At 49.4% G+C, this 21,162-nt stretch overlaps 1 protein-coding gene across 1 annotated transcript; it reads right to left on the reverse strand.

Annotated features, from left to right (window-relative positions):
* Positions 1-1,092: 1,092 nt before the first annotated feature.
* On the reverse strand, positions 1,093-16,591 carry ARHGAP25 (Rho GTPase activating protein 25). Its single transcript, XM_065651704.1, is given in 13 exon segments — positions 1,093-1,955; positions 2,547-3,124; positions 3,623-3,822; positions 5,759-5,880; positions 6,705-6,778; positions 8,246-8,378; positions 10,751-10,958; positions 13,463-13,582; positions 13,963-14,050; positions 16,164-16,399; positions 16,402-16,417; positions 16,420-16,497; positions 16,499-16,591. Coding segments are annotated over 13 exon segments (2,157 nt in total). The 3' UTR covers positions 1,093-1,744.
* Positions 16,592-21,162: the final 4,571 nt, after the last annotated feature.

Genomic DNA, 21,162 nt, shown 5'->3' on the forward strand with positions numbered 1-21,162 from the left:
AGGTCGAATGAGCAGTTTTTGGGCCAGATTCTGAAACGCAGCTCGACCTCCACAAACCTCTCCTTTATATCCACAGCTGAGCAAAAGTGGATTCAATACACCAAACTGAATCAAAGTGTGAGTTTAAGGAGTCTGGGCTTAGTTTTAGGGCTAGACAAGCCCCCTCCCACCACCAAAGCTGATAGCAGCAAGTGCTATATACCCACTATTGACTTTTATTCTCTGATAACATTTTCCCACTCCCATCTCCCTTTTATTTTCACAGTTTGTGTCCCTTTCCCCAACCAGTTCGTTTTTCTCTGCAGGCTCTGCCACGCAGATCTGCAGCCTGTCTTGGGCTGAACTTTTCTATCACCAAGGCCGAGTCCTCCGTAGCACTAATCCGGTGTTGTTACATCGACTGTGCTCAGCACAGAGGCACGCGTTTGATCCTAAACATCTTGCTTGAAAACTCCTGTGGATCTCTGTGTTTTTCCCTTTTTTGCTCCCACGAAGGCTCTAGGCTGGGCTGAGCCTGCGTGGTGTCGTTCCCTCTTCTTAACAGAAATGAGGAGTGAAAGGTTTTCTTGCAGAGTCTTATTATGTTCTTATTATTTTCTTTCCTACACCAAAATCTTCAGCAGCATCGTGGTACCGCTGGAAGGGTGATGTGCTCGCAGGCAGTGGGAAAACAAGACAAGTTTACAAAGACCCACAACAGCACCACGAAACCTTCGGGTCTGACGGCAGCAAGTGACCCCAGCATCATCGTTGGGGTGCAAACCCAGGTTTCCACCAAGGTGGCTGAGCAAATCCTGTTCTGCGCTGATGAAATGATGAAAAACAAAAGCAGAGGCGATAAATAAGTCCAGACCTGTTATTCTTTGAAAACTGTCCTTCAGGAAAAATGCAGAAGCCCCATTTTGTGTACTAAGTAGAGCTGCTGATGGACTCGCTCTGCACAAAGAGCTCCGTGTATGGACGTGTGGAAGTGCTCTCCAAAGCCTCGTCAGCAGCTGTGCTGGGTTTATATGCATGTGGCTATAAGGAACAGCGATTTAAATTAACCAAACAGCCACTCAGATAAAGAGGTTTTTGTGATATTGTGATTTTATACCCAGAGCCTTGATATCCATGACTCTGGCACAGCACAGCCAGTGATGCTCTTCTCAGTGGACCTGACGGGTTGTCTGGGCTTCTCTTGCTCTATAAGAGCAGTAATTAATTGTATGTGTTAATGTGAACATCTCAACCGCGGTGCTGACAGCGTTTGCAGCCCACCATCCGTCGTACCATGCAATGGGCTGTGCCACCCCAGACCTTGGGGCTTGTCTCCCCAGATCCAAGATTTAAGGAGTTTTTGTTCCACTGTGGGTATCTCCAGCAAGGAGCCTGCTGGCTGGCGGAGGAGATGCTTGCTAGTTGATTTTTTTAAAGGCATAATAATATCCTTAAATTGAACTCCTGAGTGCAAGAAATACTGATTGAGCAGCAAGAAGTATTGGCCTGTTCTACAGGCAACTTGAGCAGCTGAAAGAGGAGTTGAAAAAAAACACTGGGGGAAAAAAAAAAAGCTAAAGAATATTTTTGAAATTTCCTGTTTCAGAGCACAAACCAGCCTCTGACTTCTGGGCTCCTTCCTCCAAACCAGCGGACGGTCGGTACCAGAACACGGGACGATACGAGTCCCTGGCACTGACCCTGCTTGGCAATTCCTGTGGATTCATGCAGCTGCGTTTTACGTCTGTGCACAGCTGGGTGGCTTCTAGTTGGTTTTGGCATCGGTTTTGCTTGTGGATTTGGCCAATTTTTTAATCTCCTCCTCAAGCATCTTGTTTTTCTTCTCCATGTCCTCCCTTGAACGCTCCACGTTCCTCAACCTCAGCTCCAGCTCCTCAGACTTCTTCTTCTCCCTCTCGATGTCCTGATTCAGCCTCACCACTTTGGCCCAGACTTCATAGTTTTCCTTCTCAAGGCTGCAAAGAGAAACAGATCGTGAAAGGATTGGATCAGAAGACCGCTGAGAAGTCATCATTTGGCTCTTAAGGTGTCTGCCCTCTGGGTCATTAAGCAATAAAATAAGTCAGAGGTGCTGTCCTGATCCCCTGACCCTCAGTGGCCACATAACACAATGCAATAAATCAATACATGTGCTATATAATAACATGATAATAATATGTGAAACTACATAACGCTGATGGTTACAACTAATAACATAACAATGCTTCTACTGAATTCTGGATAGTACAGTGGTACAATATTGCAGTAATAACAAGAATTATGACAATGTAATTATGGCAGAAACAATACAGTGCCATAGAATAGTGTAATAACAACTATAGAGTATTAATATTGTAGTAATATAACATTAGCAACTATGTCATGAGAGTGCAGCACATCAGCATGGACTTTTAGATACCTGCTATAATACTATATTTTATCATTAGTCATTACTATTATATACTGTATAGTACTAGTGGGAAATAAATCTGTGCAGCACTAGTGTGGTAATAACATGAGCTGCAGACTTCATACTCTCCAGAAAGCAGCACTCTGCAGCCTGTTACCTTTTAATCTGTTCCTCGTAGTCATTTTTCTGCACCTCCATTTCTTTTTCCAGCTTCAGGACCATGTTTTGCAGGAACTCCCTGCTCTCCTGCTCGGGCTCGGACAGCTCGGCCGGGCTGCTGGTGGGACTGGCCGGTTCCTTTGGCTGCTGGCCGGGACTGGGGCAGGGCAGAAATTCCTTCTCGGAGCCGCTGCTGGAGGGGCTGGAGCCGCTGCCTTCCCCACCTTCTGCCTGGGAGGTGGGAACATTATCGTAGTTCGAAGCCCGGTGAAGGTCAAGCAGCTTAAAAAGATCATGAGACAACGTTCTCTTGTGTCCGTCGGGGACCACGGCGCGCACGCTGCTCCCGGGGGAGCTTTTCCAAAAGTCCCGGGCAAATATGTCATTTTTGTCGCTGCTGCCTTTCTCCCCAGATGAAGCAGCTGTCAGGAAAGATTTCCTGTTAGGTAACGTCTGAGTTCTTTTCCTTGCCTGGGTTTTCCACCTTCCCAACGTATCTTTGGAACCGTTATCTTCTCCGGGTGCGCTTGAGCTTGCAGCTGGTCCGAGGGCACTGCTGGAATTCTGGTCGTCTCTCTGCAAAACAAACCCGCGGCGTTAGGACAGCCTTGTCCTGCGAGCAGAGACAGGCTGCAGCCACTGCAATATTTACCAAAGGCACGTTTTAACCTGCTAACAGGAACGGCCACAGGTTTCTCATAAATATTATTTCGAGTTGCACCATGTTTTCCATTAAAAAGAACATTTTGCAGAGATTCTTTATTCCTGAGAAAGGACTTTAATCCTCAATGTTTTCACTTCACCAGCATGAACTGAAAAGGTTTTATCTATTCTGCCTTTTAGCTAAAAAACTTTAGGAGATTTTATTTTTTCCCAGAACAGTAGATTTTCCACTGGAAAGTAGAAAGTTGATCTACATCGTTTTCCTGATGTAGATATTCCAGGGGTGACCATTACAGCTCTTTATTAATAGCAAGTGCTCTTAGTGGATTGCTGACCTGTTAGATCCCATAATAATTAATGATACATTTATTAAATTTACGTTTTATTGTTTCTCTGAGGATCTGGCCTTACCATTTGCCTTTGGGTCGAGCTCTTGGCCCTGGGCGCCGCGGGGTCCTCCGCAGCATCCCAGCCCACGGAGCTGCGCGGGACGGGGGTTTTCTTGTCATTTTTGTGGGCGGGTGGGGACGGTGGCACATCCTTGGATGGGGGAAAGAGCTCTGCGTGGTCACTGATCATCACAGTCATCACCTTCTGGATCTGTGGCGTGCCTGGAGGAAATTAGAGATCTGTCAGGGGCAAACCCAACGGAACAGGCTTTCTTCTACCCACACTTGCATTTTCTTTTTGGTCTTTCTGGTGTCCAAAATGGGGATGTACATAGAAATGCAGGTGAAGACGAGGAGCAGGATCATAAAACCAAATAAAGGGAGGGATTTTTAAATCATCCTAGAAAAGCAGGAGTAGACTATTGAGCAAGCAAGACAGGAGTCTGCTCAGCTGCACCAAGCCATAAATAGTGCTTTTTTGGCTCGACGAGCAAGCTACAGGTATCAGTTATACGAAGAATATCTGGACCATTTGCATGTGACATCTGTTGAGCAGAGCAGCCTTTCCGTTAAAATATTTCACAGAATCACAGAATCACAGAATGTTAGGGATTGGAAGGGACCTCGAAAGATCATCTAGTCCAATCCCCCTGCCAGAGCAGGAACACCCAGATGAGGTTACACAGGAAGGCGTCCAGGCGGGTTTTGAATGTCTGCAGAGAAGGAGAATCCACAACCCCCCCGGGCAGCCTGTTCCAGTGTTCCGTCACCCTCACTGAGAAGAAGTTTCTTCTCACATTTAAGTGGAACCTCTTGTATTCCAGCTTGAACCCATTACCCCTTGTCTTACTGTTGGTTGTCACCGAGAAGAGCCTGGCTCCATCCTCGTGACACCCACCCTTTATATATTTATAAACATTGATGAGGTCACCCCTCAGTCTCCTCTTCTCCAAGCTAAAGAGACCCAGCTCCCTCAGCCTTTCCTCACACGGGAGATGCTCCACTCCCTTCAGCATCTTCGTGGCTGCGCTGGACTCTCTCCAGCAGTTCCCTGTCCTTCTGGAACTGAGGGGCCCAGAACTGGACACAATATTCCAGATGAGGTCTCACCAGGGCAGAGTAGAGGGGAAGGAGAACCTCTCTGGACCTACTAACCACCCCCCTTCTAATACACCCCAGGTCCCATTGGCCTTCTTGGCCACAAGGGCACAATGCTGGCTCATGGTCATCCTGCTGTCCACCAGGACCCCCAGGTCCCTTTTCCCTACACTGCTCTCTAATAGGTCATTCCCCAACCTGTACTGGAACCTGGGGTTGTTCCTGCCCAGATGCAAGACTCTACATTTCCCCTTGTTATATTTCATTAAATTTTTCCCTGCCCAACTCTCCAGCCTGTCCAGATCTCGCTGGATGGCAGCACAGCCTTCTGGCGTGTCAGCCACTCCTCCCAGCTTGGTGTCATCAGCAAACTTGCTGATAGTACACTCAATTCCCTCATCCAAGTCATTGATGAATATATTGAACAGTATTGGTCCCAGAACTGACCCTTGAGGCACTCCACTAGACACAGGCCTCCAACCAGACTCTGCCCCATTGATCACAACTCTCTGGCTTCTCTCCTTCAGCCAGTTCGCGGTCCACCTCACTACCCGATCATCCAGTCCACACTTCCTCAGTTTTGCCGTGAGGATGCTGTGGGAGACGGTGTCAAATGCTTTGCTGAAGTCAAGGTAGACCACATCCACTGCTCTGCCATCGTCAATCCACCTTGTTTCTTCTGTTAGTTGTGCTGCGTCTGTCCTTGCCCACAGGATTGCAGCTTGGCTCGGCTGAGCCGTCGTTTCTTTGAGTTTGCTTTGTTTCCCTGAGAAGCATTTGACACCTTCCTGCTCTAAGGAAAAGAAACACAACTTCACCGAATTCCTGAATTGTTTGAGATCTATGGAGGGAACACACAGTGCAACTCCTAAGGGGTTTTTGTCACCATAAACCCATTTATAGCCGAAATAACACATGGCTTTACTCCATCCTGCTGTACCTACTGTGCCCAGACGTGTCTGCCTTATATCCATGGGTCTAATTGCAAGATTGTGGGTGCAACTGAGTATTTCAGCATATCAGGTGCTCCTGTGCCAGTTATCCCAGGAGCCCCTTTTACCTCTCATAATAATGGCAGGATCCTCTATCTTGGGTCTGACGAGGTTCACTCCAATCACCGTTGCCAGGTTATCCACACTCATCTTGTTGACACCAGAGTTCAACTGTATTTCGTGCAGAAACCTGGCAGAATCCAGAGGCAAATATTTCGGGTCAGAGAAGGAAGACTGCAAAAAGCTTTACACACTCTGTTATAAAATCCTGACTAATCCGTCCAGCTTTTCCTCTCAGTCCCAAGAACGGAAACATGTAATTGCCTTATAAATGTGAACTGGAGCTGGGCCTTATTGGTGTCGGTAGAAAAATCACCACCGTGTAATGAGCTGCTTACCTAAAAAAAAAAAAAAAGGAAAGAAAGGAAAGGAAGGAAAGGAAGGAAAGGAAGGAAAGGAAGGAAAGGAAGGAAAGGAAGGAAAGGAAGGAAAGGAAGGAAAGGAAGGAAAGGAAGGAAAGGAAGGAAAGGAAGGAAAGGAAGGAAAGGAAGGAAAGGAAGGAAAGAAAGGAAAGAAAGGAAAGAAAGGAAAGAAAGGAAAGAAGGAAAGGAAACAAAAGGAAAGGGGAGAATGGAGAAAAGAGAAAGGGGAAAGGGAAGGGAAAGGGAAAGGGATAGGGAAAGGGAAACCCCCATCTAATCTCCAACTAGAGAAAAACCACCTAGGCTGGGTGTAACCCAAGAGTTTTGTGGCACCGCGCTTTGTCTACAAAAACTACACTTGATTTTAATTCTCAGGGATGCGTAAGTGAGTTTTAGGGTGGGCATCGGTGCTCAGACATTGCCAAGGTGTTTATCTCCACGGCTGAAATTCTCCCTTTACAAAAGATGCCTCAAGGGGAACCAAAACCCTGGTCAGAGGGCTCTCTAGCAGCATCAGCCTCAGCCTTTGGGATGATTTTTTGACTCACCAACCCCAAATCTGAGCCGCTACTACCTTGTGCACAGGACTGACCTGCAGATGTAGCTGAGGAGGTTGTAGTTGTCTCTGGGAAGCAGGGACAGTTGCTTCAGGAGTTCCTGGTGGCCCTAAATGCAAGTTAAGAAATACCTTGATAAATACGCACAGACCTTTATGGACTCAAGAGTGGTTCCCGGTCACTCCAGCCATCCCTGGATGGTCTCACCTCTTGGCATTTGCTCGCCTTGGAAATTATGTTTCTCCAGTACAGAGATGGAGATGTTTTTGTAGAACAAGGAGAAGAACCCATCGCCCAGCAGCAAAGAGCAGGATCCCCTCCGGCCCCGCTCTTCAGAAAGAGCTGCTCATGCCTAATCTTGCATTTCTTGTACATAAACTTTTAAGACATTCTTAATCCCAAAGATCTTCAAGTGAAACAACCTACGAGAAACATTTTCCCTGAAATCCAGGGCTGAACGCCGCAGTTCCCAGACCTCGTGCTACTGAGGATATCTGCCTCATTTTGTTGTGTATAGCAACAGCATCCCTGGGTGGGTTTTTTGCAGTGGGGAGGCAAAAGACAAGACAGTTCCCATCTGTTTCTCACTTGTCCCTCTCCCAAATCCCCACTCCCTTCCTCGGTGTCATCCCGAGCCCTCCGCCAGCTCCGCTCTCAGCACAGGAGCTTGTGCTTCCCACATCTCTCGCTTTTCACATTCGCTGTTGCCGCCAGAGCTCAATGAAAAGAGGTGCAGCTCTGAGCTCTGCTCTGGAAATCCAAACTTTAAAATGGATAAACCCCTGTTGTCAAGTTGGGAAACCTCGTCGGCTTTGGGAGATTTTATATATATATTAATTTTTTTTCAGATTTCAAAGCTCAATAATTACACAGCTTATAACGCAAAGATAAATCCGCACCCGGCACCTCCAGCTGGTGCTGAAACACAGCTACCCTGTTTCCCTGAAAATAAGACAGGTGCTCATATTAATTTTTGCTCCAAAAGATGCGTTAGGGCTTATTTTCAGGGGATGTCTTATTTTTCCATGGACAACAATCTACATTTATTCTTGAAAAAAAATCAACATGCATTCAAATATAGTCGTGTCATCACATTCTGGAACATCATCATAACTCTCCAAAACCTGAATTTCATCATTGATTTCTTGTGACTCTGTTTCCTTTTTCCATGTACAACAATGGATATGTAGCAATAGTCATGAACAAAAATCAATATTTATTCAAATACAGTCATGTCATCATCTTCTGGAATATCATCATAACTCTCCAAACCCTATCTGTCCCATTGCATTCTGTTGCCAATTAATTTTACTTTTTTACATGTACAGCTGCCTAGGCACCATTTAAATTGACTTTGAAAATGAACTGTAACTAGGGCTTATTTTTGGAGTAGGGCTTATATTTGGAGCATCTTCAAAAATCCTGAAAAATCACGCTAGGGCTTATTTTTTGGGTAGGTCTTATTTTCGGGGTAGGTCTTATTTTCAGGGTAGGTCTTATTTTGGGGGAAAGACTTATTTTTGGGGGAAACGCAGTAATTTTAAGACCAGAAGGAGAGAAATTAATGAGTCTCTACCTTTCTCTCATCCGCCTCGAGCACCTGCCCGCACAGCAGGAAATCCTCGTACTGCGTCCAGGGCACAACAGGCTCGGGGAGCTCCCGCAGGTAGAGTTTGAACAGAGAGGCCACGGTGTGCACATCCGTATCCCTGCGACGGGGAAAAAGAGCCACTCGTGACACCCGCAGCCATCAGGTGAGCAAACCCCACCCCGCTCCGGCAGCACGAGGTTGTATTTAATTGCATTTTATAGACGCAGGACTCCAAGATATATAAATAGAGAGGCCAAAGCAAGCTGGGGAGAATCCATAGGGCACCCCAAGGCTGGGAATGGCCCCAGCTGGCAGGAAAATAAACATTTGGTGGAGATTTTCCCCCACGCCGTGGGTCTGGCAGGTCCGCAGGGCTCGTACCCGGGCTGAGCCTCCCCAGCCCGCGTTTGACTCCTGAGGGTTCGCCTCCAAATTTTGCCTGATGTCCCCGTGTTTGGCCGGCACTCCTGGCAGAGCTTGCCTGGGGTTTGTAAGATTAACAGCAATTCCTGAAGATGTTCTGCCGGGCCAAATGTTTGCAGCTTTGCATACCATGTAGTTTACATTCTGTCACAAGGACACTGTCAAGACCATAAGCCTCTAATCTGACCTACCTTGAAGTTGCTAAACTGTTGGAAACTGCCAGGAAAAAATCCCCCAGGTCACTTATTTTTAGGGCTGGTTGAGGTTTTTAAAAATACCGTTATTTTTGACGAACGCATATAACTGTAGAGGAGTTTTTTCAGAGCTGTATTTTTGTAGGGCCTATAAATACACACCCTCCTGGCTGCTTGGGCTGCATCGGCAGCTTCCTAACGCTCCCCACTGAATCCTGCCGTGCTTATGTGCACAAGTGTGCCTGTGCAAACCCAAACGGGCTGTGAAGACGCCACCAAATATCAGACCAGCATCTTGCAGCATTCAGGTCCCTGGAAACCCCGTTATTGGCCCTTTTCCTCACTAAGAAAATGCTTTGGTTGAAGCGCATGGGGGTCGCAATCGCATTGAGATCCGCACAGCAATGCTCGTAGCAAACCCTGCGGCACAGGGTTAACGCGGCAGGGTGCTGGGAAAAGGGCCAAACTGCTGCAAAATGCCATTCTGGAAAAAAAAAAAAAAAAAAAAAAAAAAACCACACCATAACAAAAGGCTTCACCTTCCTATGAACCCCGTACAGGTTACAACAGGAAAGCTCGCAGCAGGACTCCGGCACCCAGAAAGCAAGAAATATTCAGCTGCAAAACCAACAGCCCGGATGGTTACACCTCCAGAGTGGCCGTGGCTCTGCCTCACACAGCGCAGGCATTAGTCAGGCAAAAGTGCTCTGCTTTTCTCTAAGAAAGCTGCACAAAGCTAGGTAAAAATAGGAAAGTTTTGCAGTTAGGGACAGAGCTGCAAATACAGAGACAAGGCACTTCACTTAGGCAAACTGCTTTGCTCAGAAGTCCAGGGAAGCTCCCGGGTTTGGGTGCCTCCCTGCCACAAGCACCCCAGATTTGCCTGGGTCTGCACGGATGGGGCATCACCCCAGCCAGGAGCAAACACCTTCAAACACACGCAGCAGCCTGAACACTCCTTGTCTCGTTACAGCGGCCAGGCAGAAATTAAAACGAAAAGCCTCATTTTTGGTGCTGTGAAAAGACAGGACCCCGTTTTTTTTTTTTTTATCCCAGCACAGGGGTCATTGCTTACACCAGTACAAACCAGTAATTAAAGCCCCGGAGCAGCCTGCAGGAGGGAGCAGGGAACACTGGGTGATGCTTTATGCAACTGCGGCCAAAAGCAAGGGGGTAAACTCTGACTTGGAGCTGGGAACAGGTGGGAAATCTCATTAGAGATAATGAGGCACCTGCAAACTATCAAGGCAGGGCTTTATAAAGAGGTGCACAGGAGGTGTATCTTTTTTCTCTCATTTTGCAGAGGGTATGGCAAAGACAGCCATAGCAAAAGACCTCCAGGCAGCTCTTAGGGGGTTGTGATTTTTCTCTTAGTCCTGCAGAGGAAGGGGGTCAGGAGGACGCCGCCTCGCAGCTGCCAAAATCTCTCTCTCATCTCTATGTGGTGTTGCAGGTAAGTGCAACAGGAGGCAAATGTCATGGCTGTGGGCTGGCAGGGAAAGAAATAACTTCTACTGCCTGTACTGGGGTGTTCCCTGAGCTTATTAGTGCTCCTCTACTTGCTCTCTACCCTTAACTGATGGGCTACACGGGCTGTTCCCTTTGCCTCCTTCCTCGGCTGCTCCTGCAAATGATAATCTCTGTGTGGGGGCAGGTTTTTTCTAAATGCTTTTCTTTATTTCCGTGTGTCTCATCTCAGCACCTTCTGATTCTGCTTTTGCCTCCATTTGGGGTTTCTACTGACTCCCCTCTCCTTGTCAAGCCCTTCTGGAGGGTCCAGGTTTCCTGCCGGGCTCTCTCTGGAGCTGCTTTTCCCCAGATTTTGGGGTGTATGAGACCTGGTTGAGTAAGAAGAGGGGGGATCCAGCATTACCGGTCAAACGATGGCCTTTCCCCAGCGTCGAATGCATCCCTGAGCTGTTTCACCAGGTTGTCTTGGCCGGGGAGCCGGAAGATTCCCTCCTCGCTCACGCCGTGCTCCCGGATGAACTCGGCACACTCCTGCACCAGGATGGGCACCTGCTGCTGCCCAAATTTCTGCTCGTAGGCCACGGTCTCTGCCAAGCGCTGGCCAAACACCGCTGGGGAAAGGACGGAGAGGTTAGAGGAGCCCGAAAGCTTTGCTCAAGGCACGTTACCTGCCAATGCATCGTGCAAGTGTGACAGCAGTACTTGCTTTTTTTAACAGCTACAAGGACTCTGCAAACTGGGGGAAAGCAGAACTTCTTCCCAAGAAGTGATTAACAGTCCTCAAAAGAATTAAAATGAAGCAGTGGGTCTTGGTTTTTGCTGGCCTGCCTTGAAGCATGGACGCTGATCCCGAGGGAGACAGGACCAGCAAAAAGGCCGATGTGAGGGCGCAGGGAGAGAAGGCAAGTTTGTCACTCAAACTTGATATAGAAAGCACAGGAGACCACCAAGAAATAAGAAAAGCAGCCTTGCAGAGATTTGGGGCTGGAAGTCTTACTGACTGAGTTGCTCTTCTTCCCTCTCACCCTCCAGAAACTCCCCTGTGCAAAGCAGAGCAGCGTTTTGCAGCGGGCGGTACCTTTCCTTCGGAGCAATGGCTTTTTCCTCCCAAATTCACAGCAAAACAAGAGCTCGGCGGTGGGAAGGCAGCAGCCTGCATCCCAGCTCTTCCTCCTTGCAGCCTGCGGCATGGTAAGAGCGGACAAATCCCAACTCAAACTGGCTCTGAGATATTATTAGCAAGGGGTGCTATGGTCCTCTACTGTATTTTTGCCCTGGGATGTGTTCACCTTGTGCTCCGAAGGCTGAAATAATTCCTGTGTGTGTCTTCCAGACCAGGAAAATACAAGTAAACACTCTCATCTGGAACTATGAGGCTTGTTGGCACTTGCCTGATCGTGGGGGTTTTTCATTTATGACTTTTAAATAATGAACGAATGAAACCTGTCGTTGTGCACAGTAAAGGCAAATAGTGTGGTGGTGGTTTTTTTCTCCTCCCTCTGCTTTGGTAGCTGATACTGAAAAGTTTATTTAACTGCAAGCTGGCAGATCTGTTAATTCAGGAATAACTCCCCAGGGCCAACGCGATGCCCACCCGGCAGGCGGCTGTTATTGTGGGGTGGCAGCCAGACCTGCAAAACCCCTCTGAGATTTTTGGAAATGCTTTTGCTGTGGTTTCACACTTTGCAGCTGTTCTGATTTTTTTTTTTTTTTTTGGATGTGCAACAAGCTCACAAGTAGCTGGGTCTCCTGGGGCTGCTTCCAGGTGGGCTCTTGGCAAAACCTCCACCATGCAGCGTGTTGATTCAAAAGCACATGTTGCCTCAGCTTGTGTCGAAGCCAAAAACCCTAAACTGTGATGTTTTAGGGTACGTTTACCTCTGTATTGACATAAAATGCAGCTCCATAGTATCTGACTTCTCTGCTATCCTCAGAGCTCTCTGTACTACTATAAATTTACGTTTTCTATCACATAAGGTCTCTTTATCTAGCTGGAAGAAACTGGCAGCCTCTTAAGTTTAAGCAAGGCTCAGATGCAGAGTTATTAAATATTAGAGCCAGGCGGGGCGATGCCCTGAGAATTTCTGGCTGGTGCAATTCTAATTTCAGGTGAATGATGCTGCCACGCTCAGGGCACAATATGTTTGGGTTTAGAGGCAGAAAATACCTGGGTTGCAGACAAAAATCATCGTTTAGGTGAAGCTCATCTGTGCCTATGGCAGGGTGATGGTGAAAGAGCTCGAACTGGCAGCATCTGCTTGTGAACTGCTGAGATTTATATTAACACAGGAGCTATGGGAGACCAGAGCTCCGTTGTGCTTGTGTGATACAGCTGAAGGGCATGAACTCTATAAATATATTATATAAATAGTCAGAGTAAAGAACAGAGGGAGGGAGGAGAGGCTCAGGATGATTGTCCAGGTTAGCGCTCTTTTGGAAAAGGGCTAAAGAGACTCCCAGCTGTGTTTTATTGTTGAATCTTATAGAAGTCTGGATATGAATAGTTCATCCTTACAGGAAAGCGGCTGGAGTGACCTTTGCTGCTTCCTTCACGGTGGCCAATTTCTGATGTGCTCCTTTCTGATAAATTCGTGTTTTATATTTCGCTGCCCACAATGTTATAATGACATAAACGCACATCTGAGCGGGGCTGGGAACAAGGATGCTGTCGTGTGGGGAGGGCGATTGTGTGGCCAAGGCAAAAGGGCTGGGCTGAGCAAGAAAAGCTGCAAGAAAAGCAAAGCAAAGCAACTGGCAGGTTGAAAGGCGAGACTCTTTTCAGTGCTTTATCCCTGAATATGAGTTGTTTTCAAGAACAACATCTTCTGGGGTCAATAAGTCAATGAGGAGGTTTGCAAAAGAGGTTGAAACGGGCCCAGAAATCTTCATTCACGCGTGGCTGCCGTTTCCTTAACGCTGCCTGTGTTTGCAGCAGACCCGACACCGCGGGGTCTGCGATGGGAGTAGGTTTCCAAGACATTACAAGTTACAGTCACGTTACAGCTCTGTTTTCAAGGACTTATGAGTCTGGCTTTGAAATCCTCACACAACAGTGCTGCGGAGGGTGAGGCGGTAGGAAATCACCTCTCCAAGAGCCGTCCCTGCTCCCCTTTACCTCCTGACGCCGACCCCAGTGCTCGCCGGATGGATTTAACCCATTCCTCCATCTCAGACTGGGAATTAGCCATGAGCACGCAGGTGTCTTGCCCTGTTCTGTTCTGGTCTCCAGAGACCCCTAAAAAATAAAAATTGTGCATCATTTATAGAGAGGAAGAAACAAACCCACATTCTTGTTTTCTTTGCTCCAAATTTCCCCAATAATGTCCATTTGGCTGTAAAACGAAGCAGCGCTTTTACATTTCACCCTTGCTAAAGGTCTGCAAGAGAGGAACAGAAACAGCTTAACGCTGCAGCTTGGCGAAGCTTCTCATGAGACGTGGGCACCGAGACGGTGGGAATACTGAAAGCAAAACATTAACTTTCATGTGCAATGCGGCGCTGTGGGCACCTTGAAAATAAATGGGAGCAAAAGGACGGGCCAAATGACCTCCCCGAATGATTTTTTTGGGTGAACAGTCCAGCCCAGAAGTGTGCGATGGGGCGAAGTGTCCTCACCTGGGATGATTTCGAAGATGAATTTCCCTCCTTCCTCTGGGTTGCTGGCGACCTCCTTGATGGTGCTTCCCAGGAGAGCCAGGCAGCCCTAGGACAGAGCAGGAGCTGCAAATACCCGCAATAAAAAAATAAAAATACCCTGCAAATATATCCCTGTGAGGCTGACGCTCCCAGCTGTCAGCACTGAGGATCAAAGCCCTTCTTTCAAACAAATTTCAGGACCTGATGGCCTTTATATAATATATATCTGCTAAAAATAACTTTTCAAACAATAAGGGACACTTCTTAATGCCAGTTTTTCTGATGAAGTGATTCCCAGAATAAGAAAACTCGTTGTTTTGCTCTTTCCTTTTTTTTTTTTTCCCCCCTCCCTTCTCATCTTTTTTTTTTAACCCTCGCTGGGACTGGAAGAAGAAAGTACAAAGGAGAAGGGACTTGAGAAAACACCAAACTTGGCCCGTGGGGGCCGAGCAGGCGCGTGAGTCAGCCCAGAGGCCTCCCAGGGCAGGAAATGAGCCTGCGCCACAGAAATTAATATTTTTTTCAGCAATTTCAGCCTCCTGAAAGCCCTTGGGCTCCTGTGAGCGCTCCAAAAGTCCAAATTGCAGCTGTGTCAATCGGAATCATCGATGGGATCAGCGAAGCTTGAAATGACCCGGGGTGTTGCATCGAGAGCTGCCGAAAGCGCTATGAACAGCAATAAGCTTTTTATTATACAGCACTTTCTGTTTCTACATCCTATTTGCAACCGGGACGGCTGCTCTGCTCAGTCGCCCCTGAAATGAGGCAAAGCCAGAAATAGGACCTGGGTCCCGCTGGGCTCAGCTTTTGCCGTCACCCCAAGGATCCACTGATCACCGTCCCCTTACGAGCGTTTTCTATCTTGAGATCCGTTTTGGTACCAGTAACAATTTGTACAGAGAACGGCTTTTCCGGCAATGGGGAGGAGCTTTCCCTGGAATTTCTCAAAACAATGGTGGGTATTCAAAAAGTAAATTACGATATGGAGAAAATAGTTGAAAAAAACTAAAAATTATCCATATAAATTGAGGGGGAAAAAAAGACCAATTTCTTCCTGGCAAGTGTACTACAATGCGTACTCTGAGAAATGGTTTAGACAGATAAGCCGGGGGATTGTTAGAACCCGGAGGGGCTGCAGGTGTGGATGATGCTGTGGGTGTTGGGCGCTGGTGCAGACGTTTAAACTCTGCCCAAGCGGGCGATCACACTCGTGTTTTGTGCAAAGGGTTGGGTGCACGTTCTGCTCTCTGGGGATCTCAAAACTGGCTGAACTGAGATGCACCGGAGCGTTCAGCAGATTTCAAACCGTTTCCCTTAGGGGGAAAAGGCAGCGGGCAGGTTTCCTCTGGCTGCGCAGGGTGGACCGTGGTGGCAGCCAAATAACACAAACTGCAGCCAAATAACACAAATTGCGTCCGTACCATGGAGCCTTCTGCAAAGGATGGGCTGGGATACAAACCCGGAGGCTGGAGAGAGAAAGAATTTCCATTTCTCATCCCTCCAGCTGCCCTGTCCCATGGCAGGAGGTCCCAAGGCAGCAGCTGCCCTTTGCTGCCACCCGTCCAGCCCACAGCCCTGACTTGGGCACATCCACCCAGGCTATGCTGAAAGTCCTGCTTGGTTTTTTTCCTAAAAACATCCTGGAAGATGCTTTTCCCACCAAGGGCATGGCTGAAACCTCTCGCAAATCTCCTGTCATCTTGTGTACCCATTGCTGCACCTGCTGTCACAAAAATGGTGCTGTACTGAGCTCTTTTTCTCCTCAGGCTTTTTTTGTTGTCTCGGAGAGTTATAGCAACTGTTTAGTTGGTAACTGGTTTTTTTGCAGCACTGTGTTGTTTGGGCATAGAGGGACCAAGCCCCCAGCAGACACTTTGAGAATTTAAGTGCATAGATGATCCTGATCAGGATATCTCATCTGTTACTGCCAAGAGGCAGAAAACCTCTTTAATAACCTACTCCACAGAATTGTTTTGGATGGAAGAGACCCTCCAGATTGAGTCCAACCATCAACCCAACCCCTGGCACTGCCCCGTGTCCCTGAGAACCTCATCTCCATCTGTTCAACCCCTCCAGGGATGGTGGCTCCACCGCTGCCCCATCCCAAACCATTTCCCCACAAGCAAAGCTGCAAGAAGAGGGAGACCGAGCATCAGCGAAGCCCGGCGGCTTCATCCTACCTGTGGCTTGGCATCGTCCTCGTCCTTGTAGTAGTAAAGCTGCTGGCCCTTGAGCACGAAGTAGCGCTGCTGCCAGTTCTTGACGATGGAGCGCTGCTTCTTCAGCCAGCCCGTCTTCAGGGGCCGCTCCAGTGGGTTGGGGGAGCCCGGCCGGGCGCCCGCGGGCTCCCCGCTCATCACGCTCTTGGACCGCGCTGCCAAGGAAAGAGAGGGCTGGGCTGGTGGGACCCGCGGGGACACGGCGCCAGCAGCCCCGCGCTGGCCGTCCCCAGGGCCCGTTCGGGGTACAACGGCGAGCGCGGTTCCCTGCTCCTGTGCCGAGCAAACTGGCTAAAGAGTTCGTAAAGGAAGTGGCCGCAGTATCTGTCAGTATGTGTTTCCTTTTTCCTGCGTGGGAGTAATTGTCTTGCAAGTGAGAAGAAAATCATTAGCTTTTTTTTTTTTTAATGGGAGTGTATGTTTTTGTTGTGTTTTTTACACCCACCCCAAACAGCTTGCAGCAGCGATAGCAGAATGACCCAGCCTGGCTTGGAAAAAAAGAAAAACAAACCAAAAAACCAACAACCAACCAACCAAACCTCTTTGGAAATTGCAGTTTTGCTCTGGGAGAGCATTGCCTGATGTTTCCAACGGGGCAGTTCTCACACAATGAGGCTGGAAAGTCTCTAAAAAGTGCCGGTGTGGATTTCTTGGCCGGGCAGAGCAGCATCCCCCGTCTCCTGTTTGCATCATGTAGATGAGTCCCATCGGCGCCTGGGACCGGCAGCATGGCCCCGTGGCACCTCTAAATGCTTCTGTGACAATAAATGCCTTGGGAAGGGTCATTTCCAGAAGGGACACTTTGATTTTTGCGTCTGGACCGGGCGCTGCAGGACCCCGATGCCAACGCGGTTGGGAAGAATTAGCACTTATGCTCGCAGGGCAAAAATAATGATATGACTCCAGGGGAACTCAGCATCACTGGTCTCTGCACATCTTGGACGCCGTGCTGAGCAGCTGCTTTTAGAGGTCAGAGTGCTGCAGTTCAAGAGTGTGTCCAGCTTCCCCTTCTGAAATCCCCTGGAGCAAGAAACCCCGCTGCATTTTGCCTCCATCCTTCGGAGCCAGGTTTGGGTACAGCACTCCGAGCTCGCTTCTCCACTACGAACCCGTTACAGGATTGCAAATCGCTTCTCAAAAATCAAAAAGGGTTGTGAATCCAACAAATCAGCCTCGGAAACGCAGTGAGGACGCTGCATGCGTTTCAGTGTGCGCTGACGCGGGATGTCCCTGGCGGAGGATGTGGTTGTAAGGAAGGACCTTCGAAAGGGATTTGCCAGCCAGCTCCTCTGAAAAATGGGGATTACCCTGATGCAAAAACCAAAACGAGGTTTCCAAATTGCACCTCAAGCTCCAGGCAGCTCCTTTGCTCTTTGCCAGAACATCTGCGTTACTCAAATCTCATAAATATTAATGTGATTCTCAGCAAACTGCTCAGGAACAGCATCGCTCCTCTCTGTAAATCATGTTCCTTCGTGTCTTGCAGCTGCTGCCAGCTCCTCGGGGCTGAGGATTTTCCAAGCACCGATGACAACAGGGGCCGAATCTGAAGTGAAGCTGTTGTGGTGCAGCTCGCAGGGTCCGTTCTCACACCCAAATGGGTGGAAATCAGGGATGCATCTCCATCCATCAGCTTCCCCAAAGAGCTCAGCTCAGCCTAGCAACACTGATATTCCAGCAGCACAAGACTTGAAAGGAGAAATCTTGTCTTTTATGAAAAAAGCAATGTTTTACTACCTTTCGAGATATTAATCTCCCTCAAAGCCCATCACAGCTGCACCATGGAAAGGAAGAGACCGGCAGGTTCTACTAACCGGGGGGTTCCTCCTGCTCTTATCCTTGAGCTTAAACTGCCCAGTCCTTGCTGGAAATGAGGTTTATTCTCTCTCTCTGCAGCCCCTCCCAGGTGGATAAAGACTGTGCATTCAGATGGGTGCACTTGGGTCCCCTTCCTGCAGCATCAGCCCTTCTGAAACACCAAACTCGAGGTGCAACCAGAGGCTGGTGCTTCGCGATGGCTTAACCACATCCATGCACATACGTATGCCCCAGCGTGAACATGCAGATTTATTTTCTCTCTGCCCAAACCAGCTCTCCCTGTGCTATGGGCTCATTCAAGGCCAAAATAACTACTTGCGGGATCGTTCTTACCCACGGAGCGAGCGCTCCCAGGTCACTGTCCCCGCCGCAGGGCCGGTGCGGAGGTGTGGGGAGGGAGCTGCTGTGGGGAGCTTGGCTTTGCTAATTTTGGGTCTATTTTTGCCCAGTGGAAAGTTTTCTGCCTTCACAAAACCAGAACTACCGAGGCCGCGGCTCCCTCCTTTACCACTTTTCCAAATTTCTGCCTTTTGTGGCCAGTGCAACGTCCAGCTCACGTGCTGAAAATTTCATGTGGGGCTGGGGCGAAGCTTTTTCCCTGGCTCTCACCGTTTACAATCACCTCCTTCACCAGCACGTCCCTGCTCCTCCTCGCCGCTCTCACAGCCACTGAAAGAGCGAACGTGGTGCCCCCCGAAGCGTTTCCTGTGGTAACCGCCTCTGAAGTTGAATATTTCCTCCAAAACATCCTTGCTCTTCGGCTGCAGCAGGGTGCCTGTGTCCTGCTCCCCAAAAAGAGGAGCCCTGCCAAAGTGCGACTTGCAGGAGAAATTGCATTGGATGCCACATCAACACTGGTTTCTGCCCCAAATTCTCGTTTTGGGCGAGAGCCCTCCCTGCCATCCCCTTTGCTCGAGGGACGTCGGGTACTCGCAATAAAAACCAGCAAAAGCGCGACGAGAGGTTTTGCAGTGAAGATTGCAAATGCAATTTTCTCCTTCATTGGAATAAATAGCTTTGCGCTCTTCTCAGCGCGAGGAAGCAGGCGGGAGCAGACGCGCTGTTCTAGGGGTCACAGAAGCTGCTTGTGCCACGGCCGCAGCTGGGGACGAGGAGGGGAAGTGTCCCAAAGCCGGGAGGAGCCAGCCGGGGTGGTGGTGACTAATTTGCAAATATTTTCCACAAGCAAGTCGCATCCCCGCTGCACCCCTGGAGCAGGCAGCAGCCGGTCCCTGCAGCCAGAAACCTCAAAGCATGAAAAGAGTCGATGCACCGAGCTCAGGTCTCTGCACAGACACACACAACCCTCATCTCATGGGCTCGCAGCAGCTGCAAGCTGCAAAACATACCCAGAATTTCATCACAGGGAGATTGTCTTGAAAAAGAAAAAACAATTCCTGGTACCAGTGCAGGTCCAAGCTTGTGTCCCATCTCCACTCTCTCTGCTTCCCAGCAGCCAGTGGTCTCAGTGCCTTGTTTTCTGAGCTACTGATTGAACTTACCCACTAATTCACAGCATCTATGCAAAAAAAAAAAAAAAAAAGAATTATCCTAAGAGTGCAATGCAGGAATCCAGGATGCTTCTATGATAACTCCGTGGGGATTTCTCCTCCACTCTCCTGCAAGCTGATGAGTGCAGGAGCTGGTGCTGCTTCCTCCATCCGCCTGCAAAGCTGCTGGACCAGCCGGGGTCTCATCCTGCGCATCGCTGAGCATCACGGGGACCAGCGGCACTTCATTTGGGGCCTCACGTGAAGAAAACGGTTTGGCCACGCCAACGAAAGCAGCTTCAGATTAAAGTCCAAATTGCCTTTGCGAGAAAATCCAGCCAAGACGACTTTGCGAGATGACGCGAGGTACGGAGAGGAAGAGCTCAGCGCGCAGAGACCAGCTTGGCCAAATCTCTCTGCTGCAGAGAGAAATCAAGTTGCCAATTTGCGCCTTGACCATGTTTTGGCATCAGTTTTGGGACAGCGAGGGCCTTTGTGTCGGTGTGTGCGCAAGGCTGGGTTTGTCCAGCCCTTCCTGGACCGCAGCGTCTTTGTTCCCAATTCCTGCCTCGGTTGTTTGACCCAAAAATAGGTGTGGGCTCTGCCGGGAGATTTTGGCCACTGTAGGGATCCCTCACCCCTTCCCAAAGGTGATCTCAAGTGGTTTCCGTGCTGGCGATGGATCCCATGGTGGAGCAGAGCCGTGCAAAGCCTTGGGCAGATAAGGCAGGACATGGCACGGCGATGCTGTCCCAGGGCACGTGGGTGGCGGGGGGCTCTTTGCCACCGGGACAGGAAACCAGTGACCTCGGAGTGGACAAAGAAACCTGAGCAAGAGCGAGATTTGTTTCCTCCGGCCTGTGCCGCTCCAGCCGCCTCTTGGCCTGCGCTTCACCTCCTGCAAGTCTCGCACCAGCAGAATGAACCCGTGTGGATAAATCCCCCCCAAACCTGGATTTTGGGTGGGCAGCAGCCGCCAGGCCCCCGTCCCCTACCCCACCATGATAACCACAGCCCTGGCTGTGTGTCCCTCCCTCCCTCCTTCCGTGACGACTTTGCAAATCACTTCTTGCAAATCATTTGCAAACCATCTGCTATCTCGAAAGCGGTAGCTGGGGGCCGGATCCCCCCACCGAGGCCAGAAGCGGGTTTGGGGCTGAGCCGTAGCCGAAATCGCAGCGGGACTTGGCCGCGGCCACCCCGGCAGCCCCGCTGGCACCTGGAAAGCTCAGTCACTAACAGAAGGGCAAAAAGAATCAGTCACGATACCTATTTTTGCAGCGTCCATTTTCAGGTTGAAATCCCAGTTCCGCGGCAGCTTGAGGGACATTTTGGACCAGGAGGAGCTTTTTCTTCCAAGGCGGTCTTGCTTAGGAGATGGGCTGAGATGAAGCTCCGATAGCCCCGTGGGAATCGTGCGCCCGGGGTGCGATCCCCCCCGCGACAAACGCCGGCTCGGCGAGGGTCGATTTGCCAACGTACTTCCTCCTCCCTCCTCCGCGAGCGGCCGCGGACAACCCCATAAAAGTACTTTCCCGCCCTGCTTTCCTGCCAAGCTCTCGCCTTGCTGCCCCGACGATGCCGAGGCGATGCCACCCGGTTTTCGCTCCCCTTTTCGCTCCCCGCCTTGGCCGCGGCCCGGCCCGGCCCGC

This window comes from Caloenas nicobarica, chromosome 25 (genome assembly GCF_036013445.1).
Source record: "Caloenas nicobarica isolate bCalNic1 chromosome 25, bCalNic1.hap1, whole genome shotgun sequence".
NCBI classification, from domain to species: domain Eukaryota; kingdom Metazoa; phylum Chordata; class Aves; order Columbiformes; family Columbidae; genus Caloenas; species Caloenas nicobarica.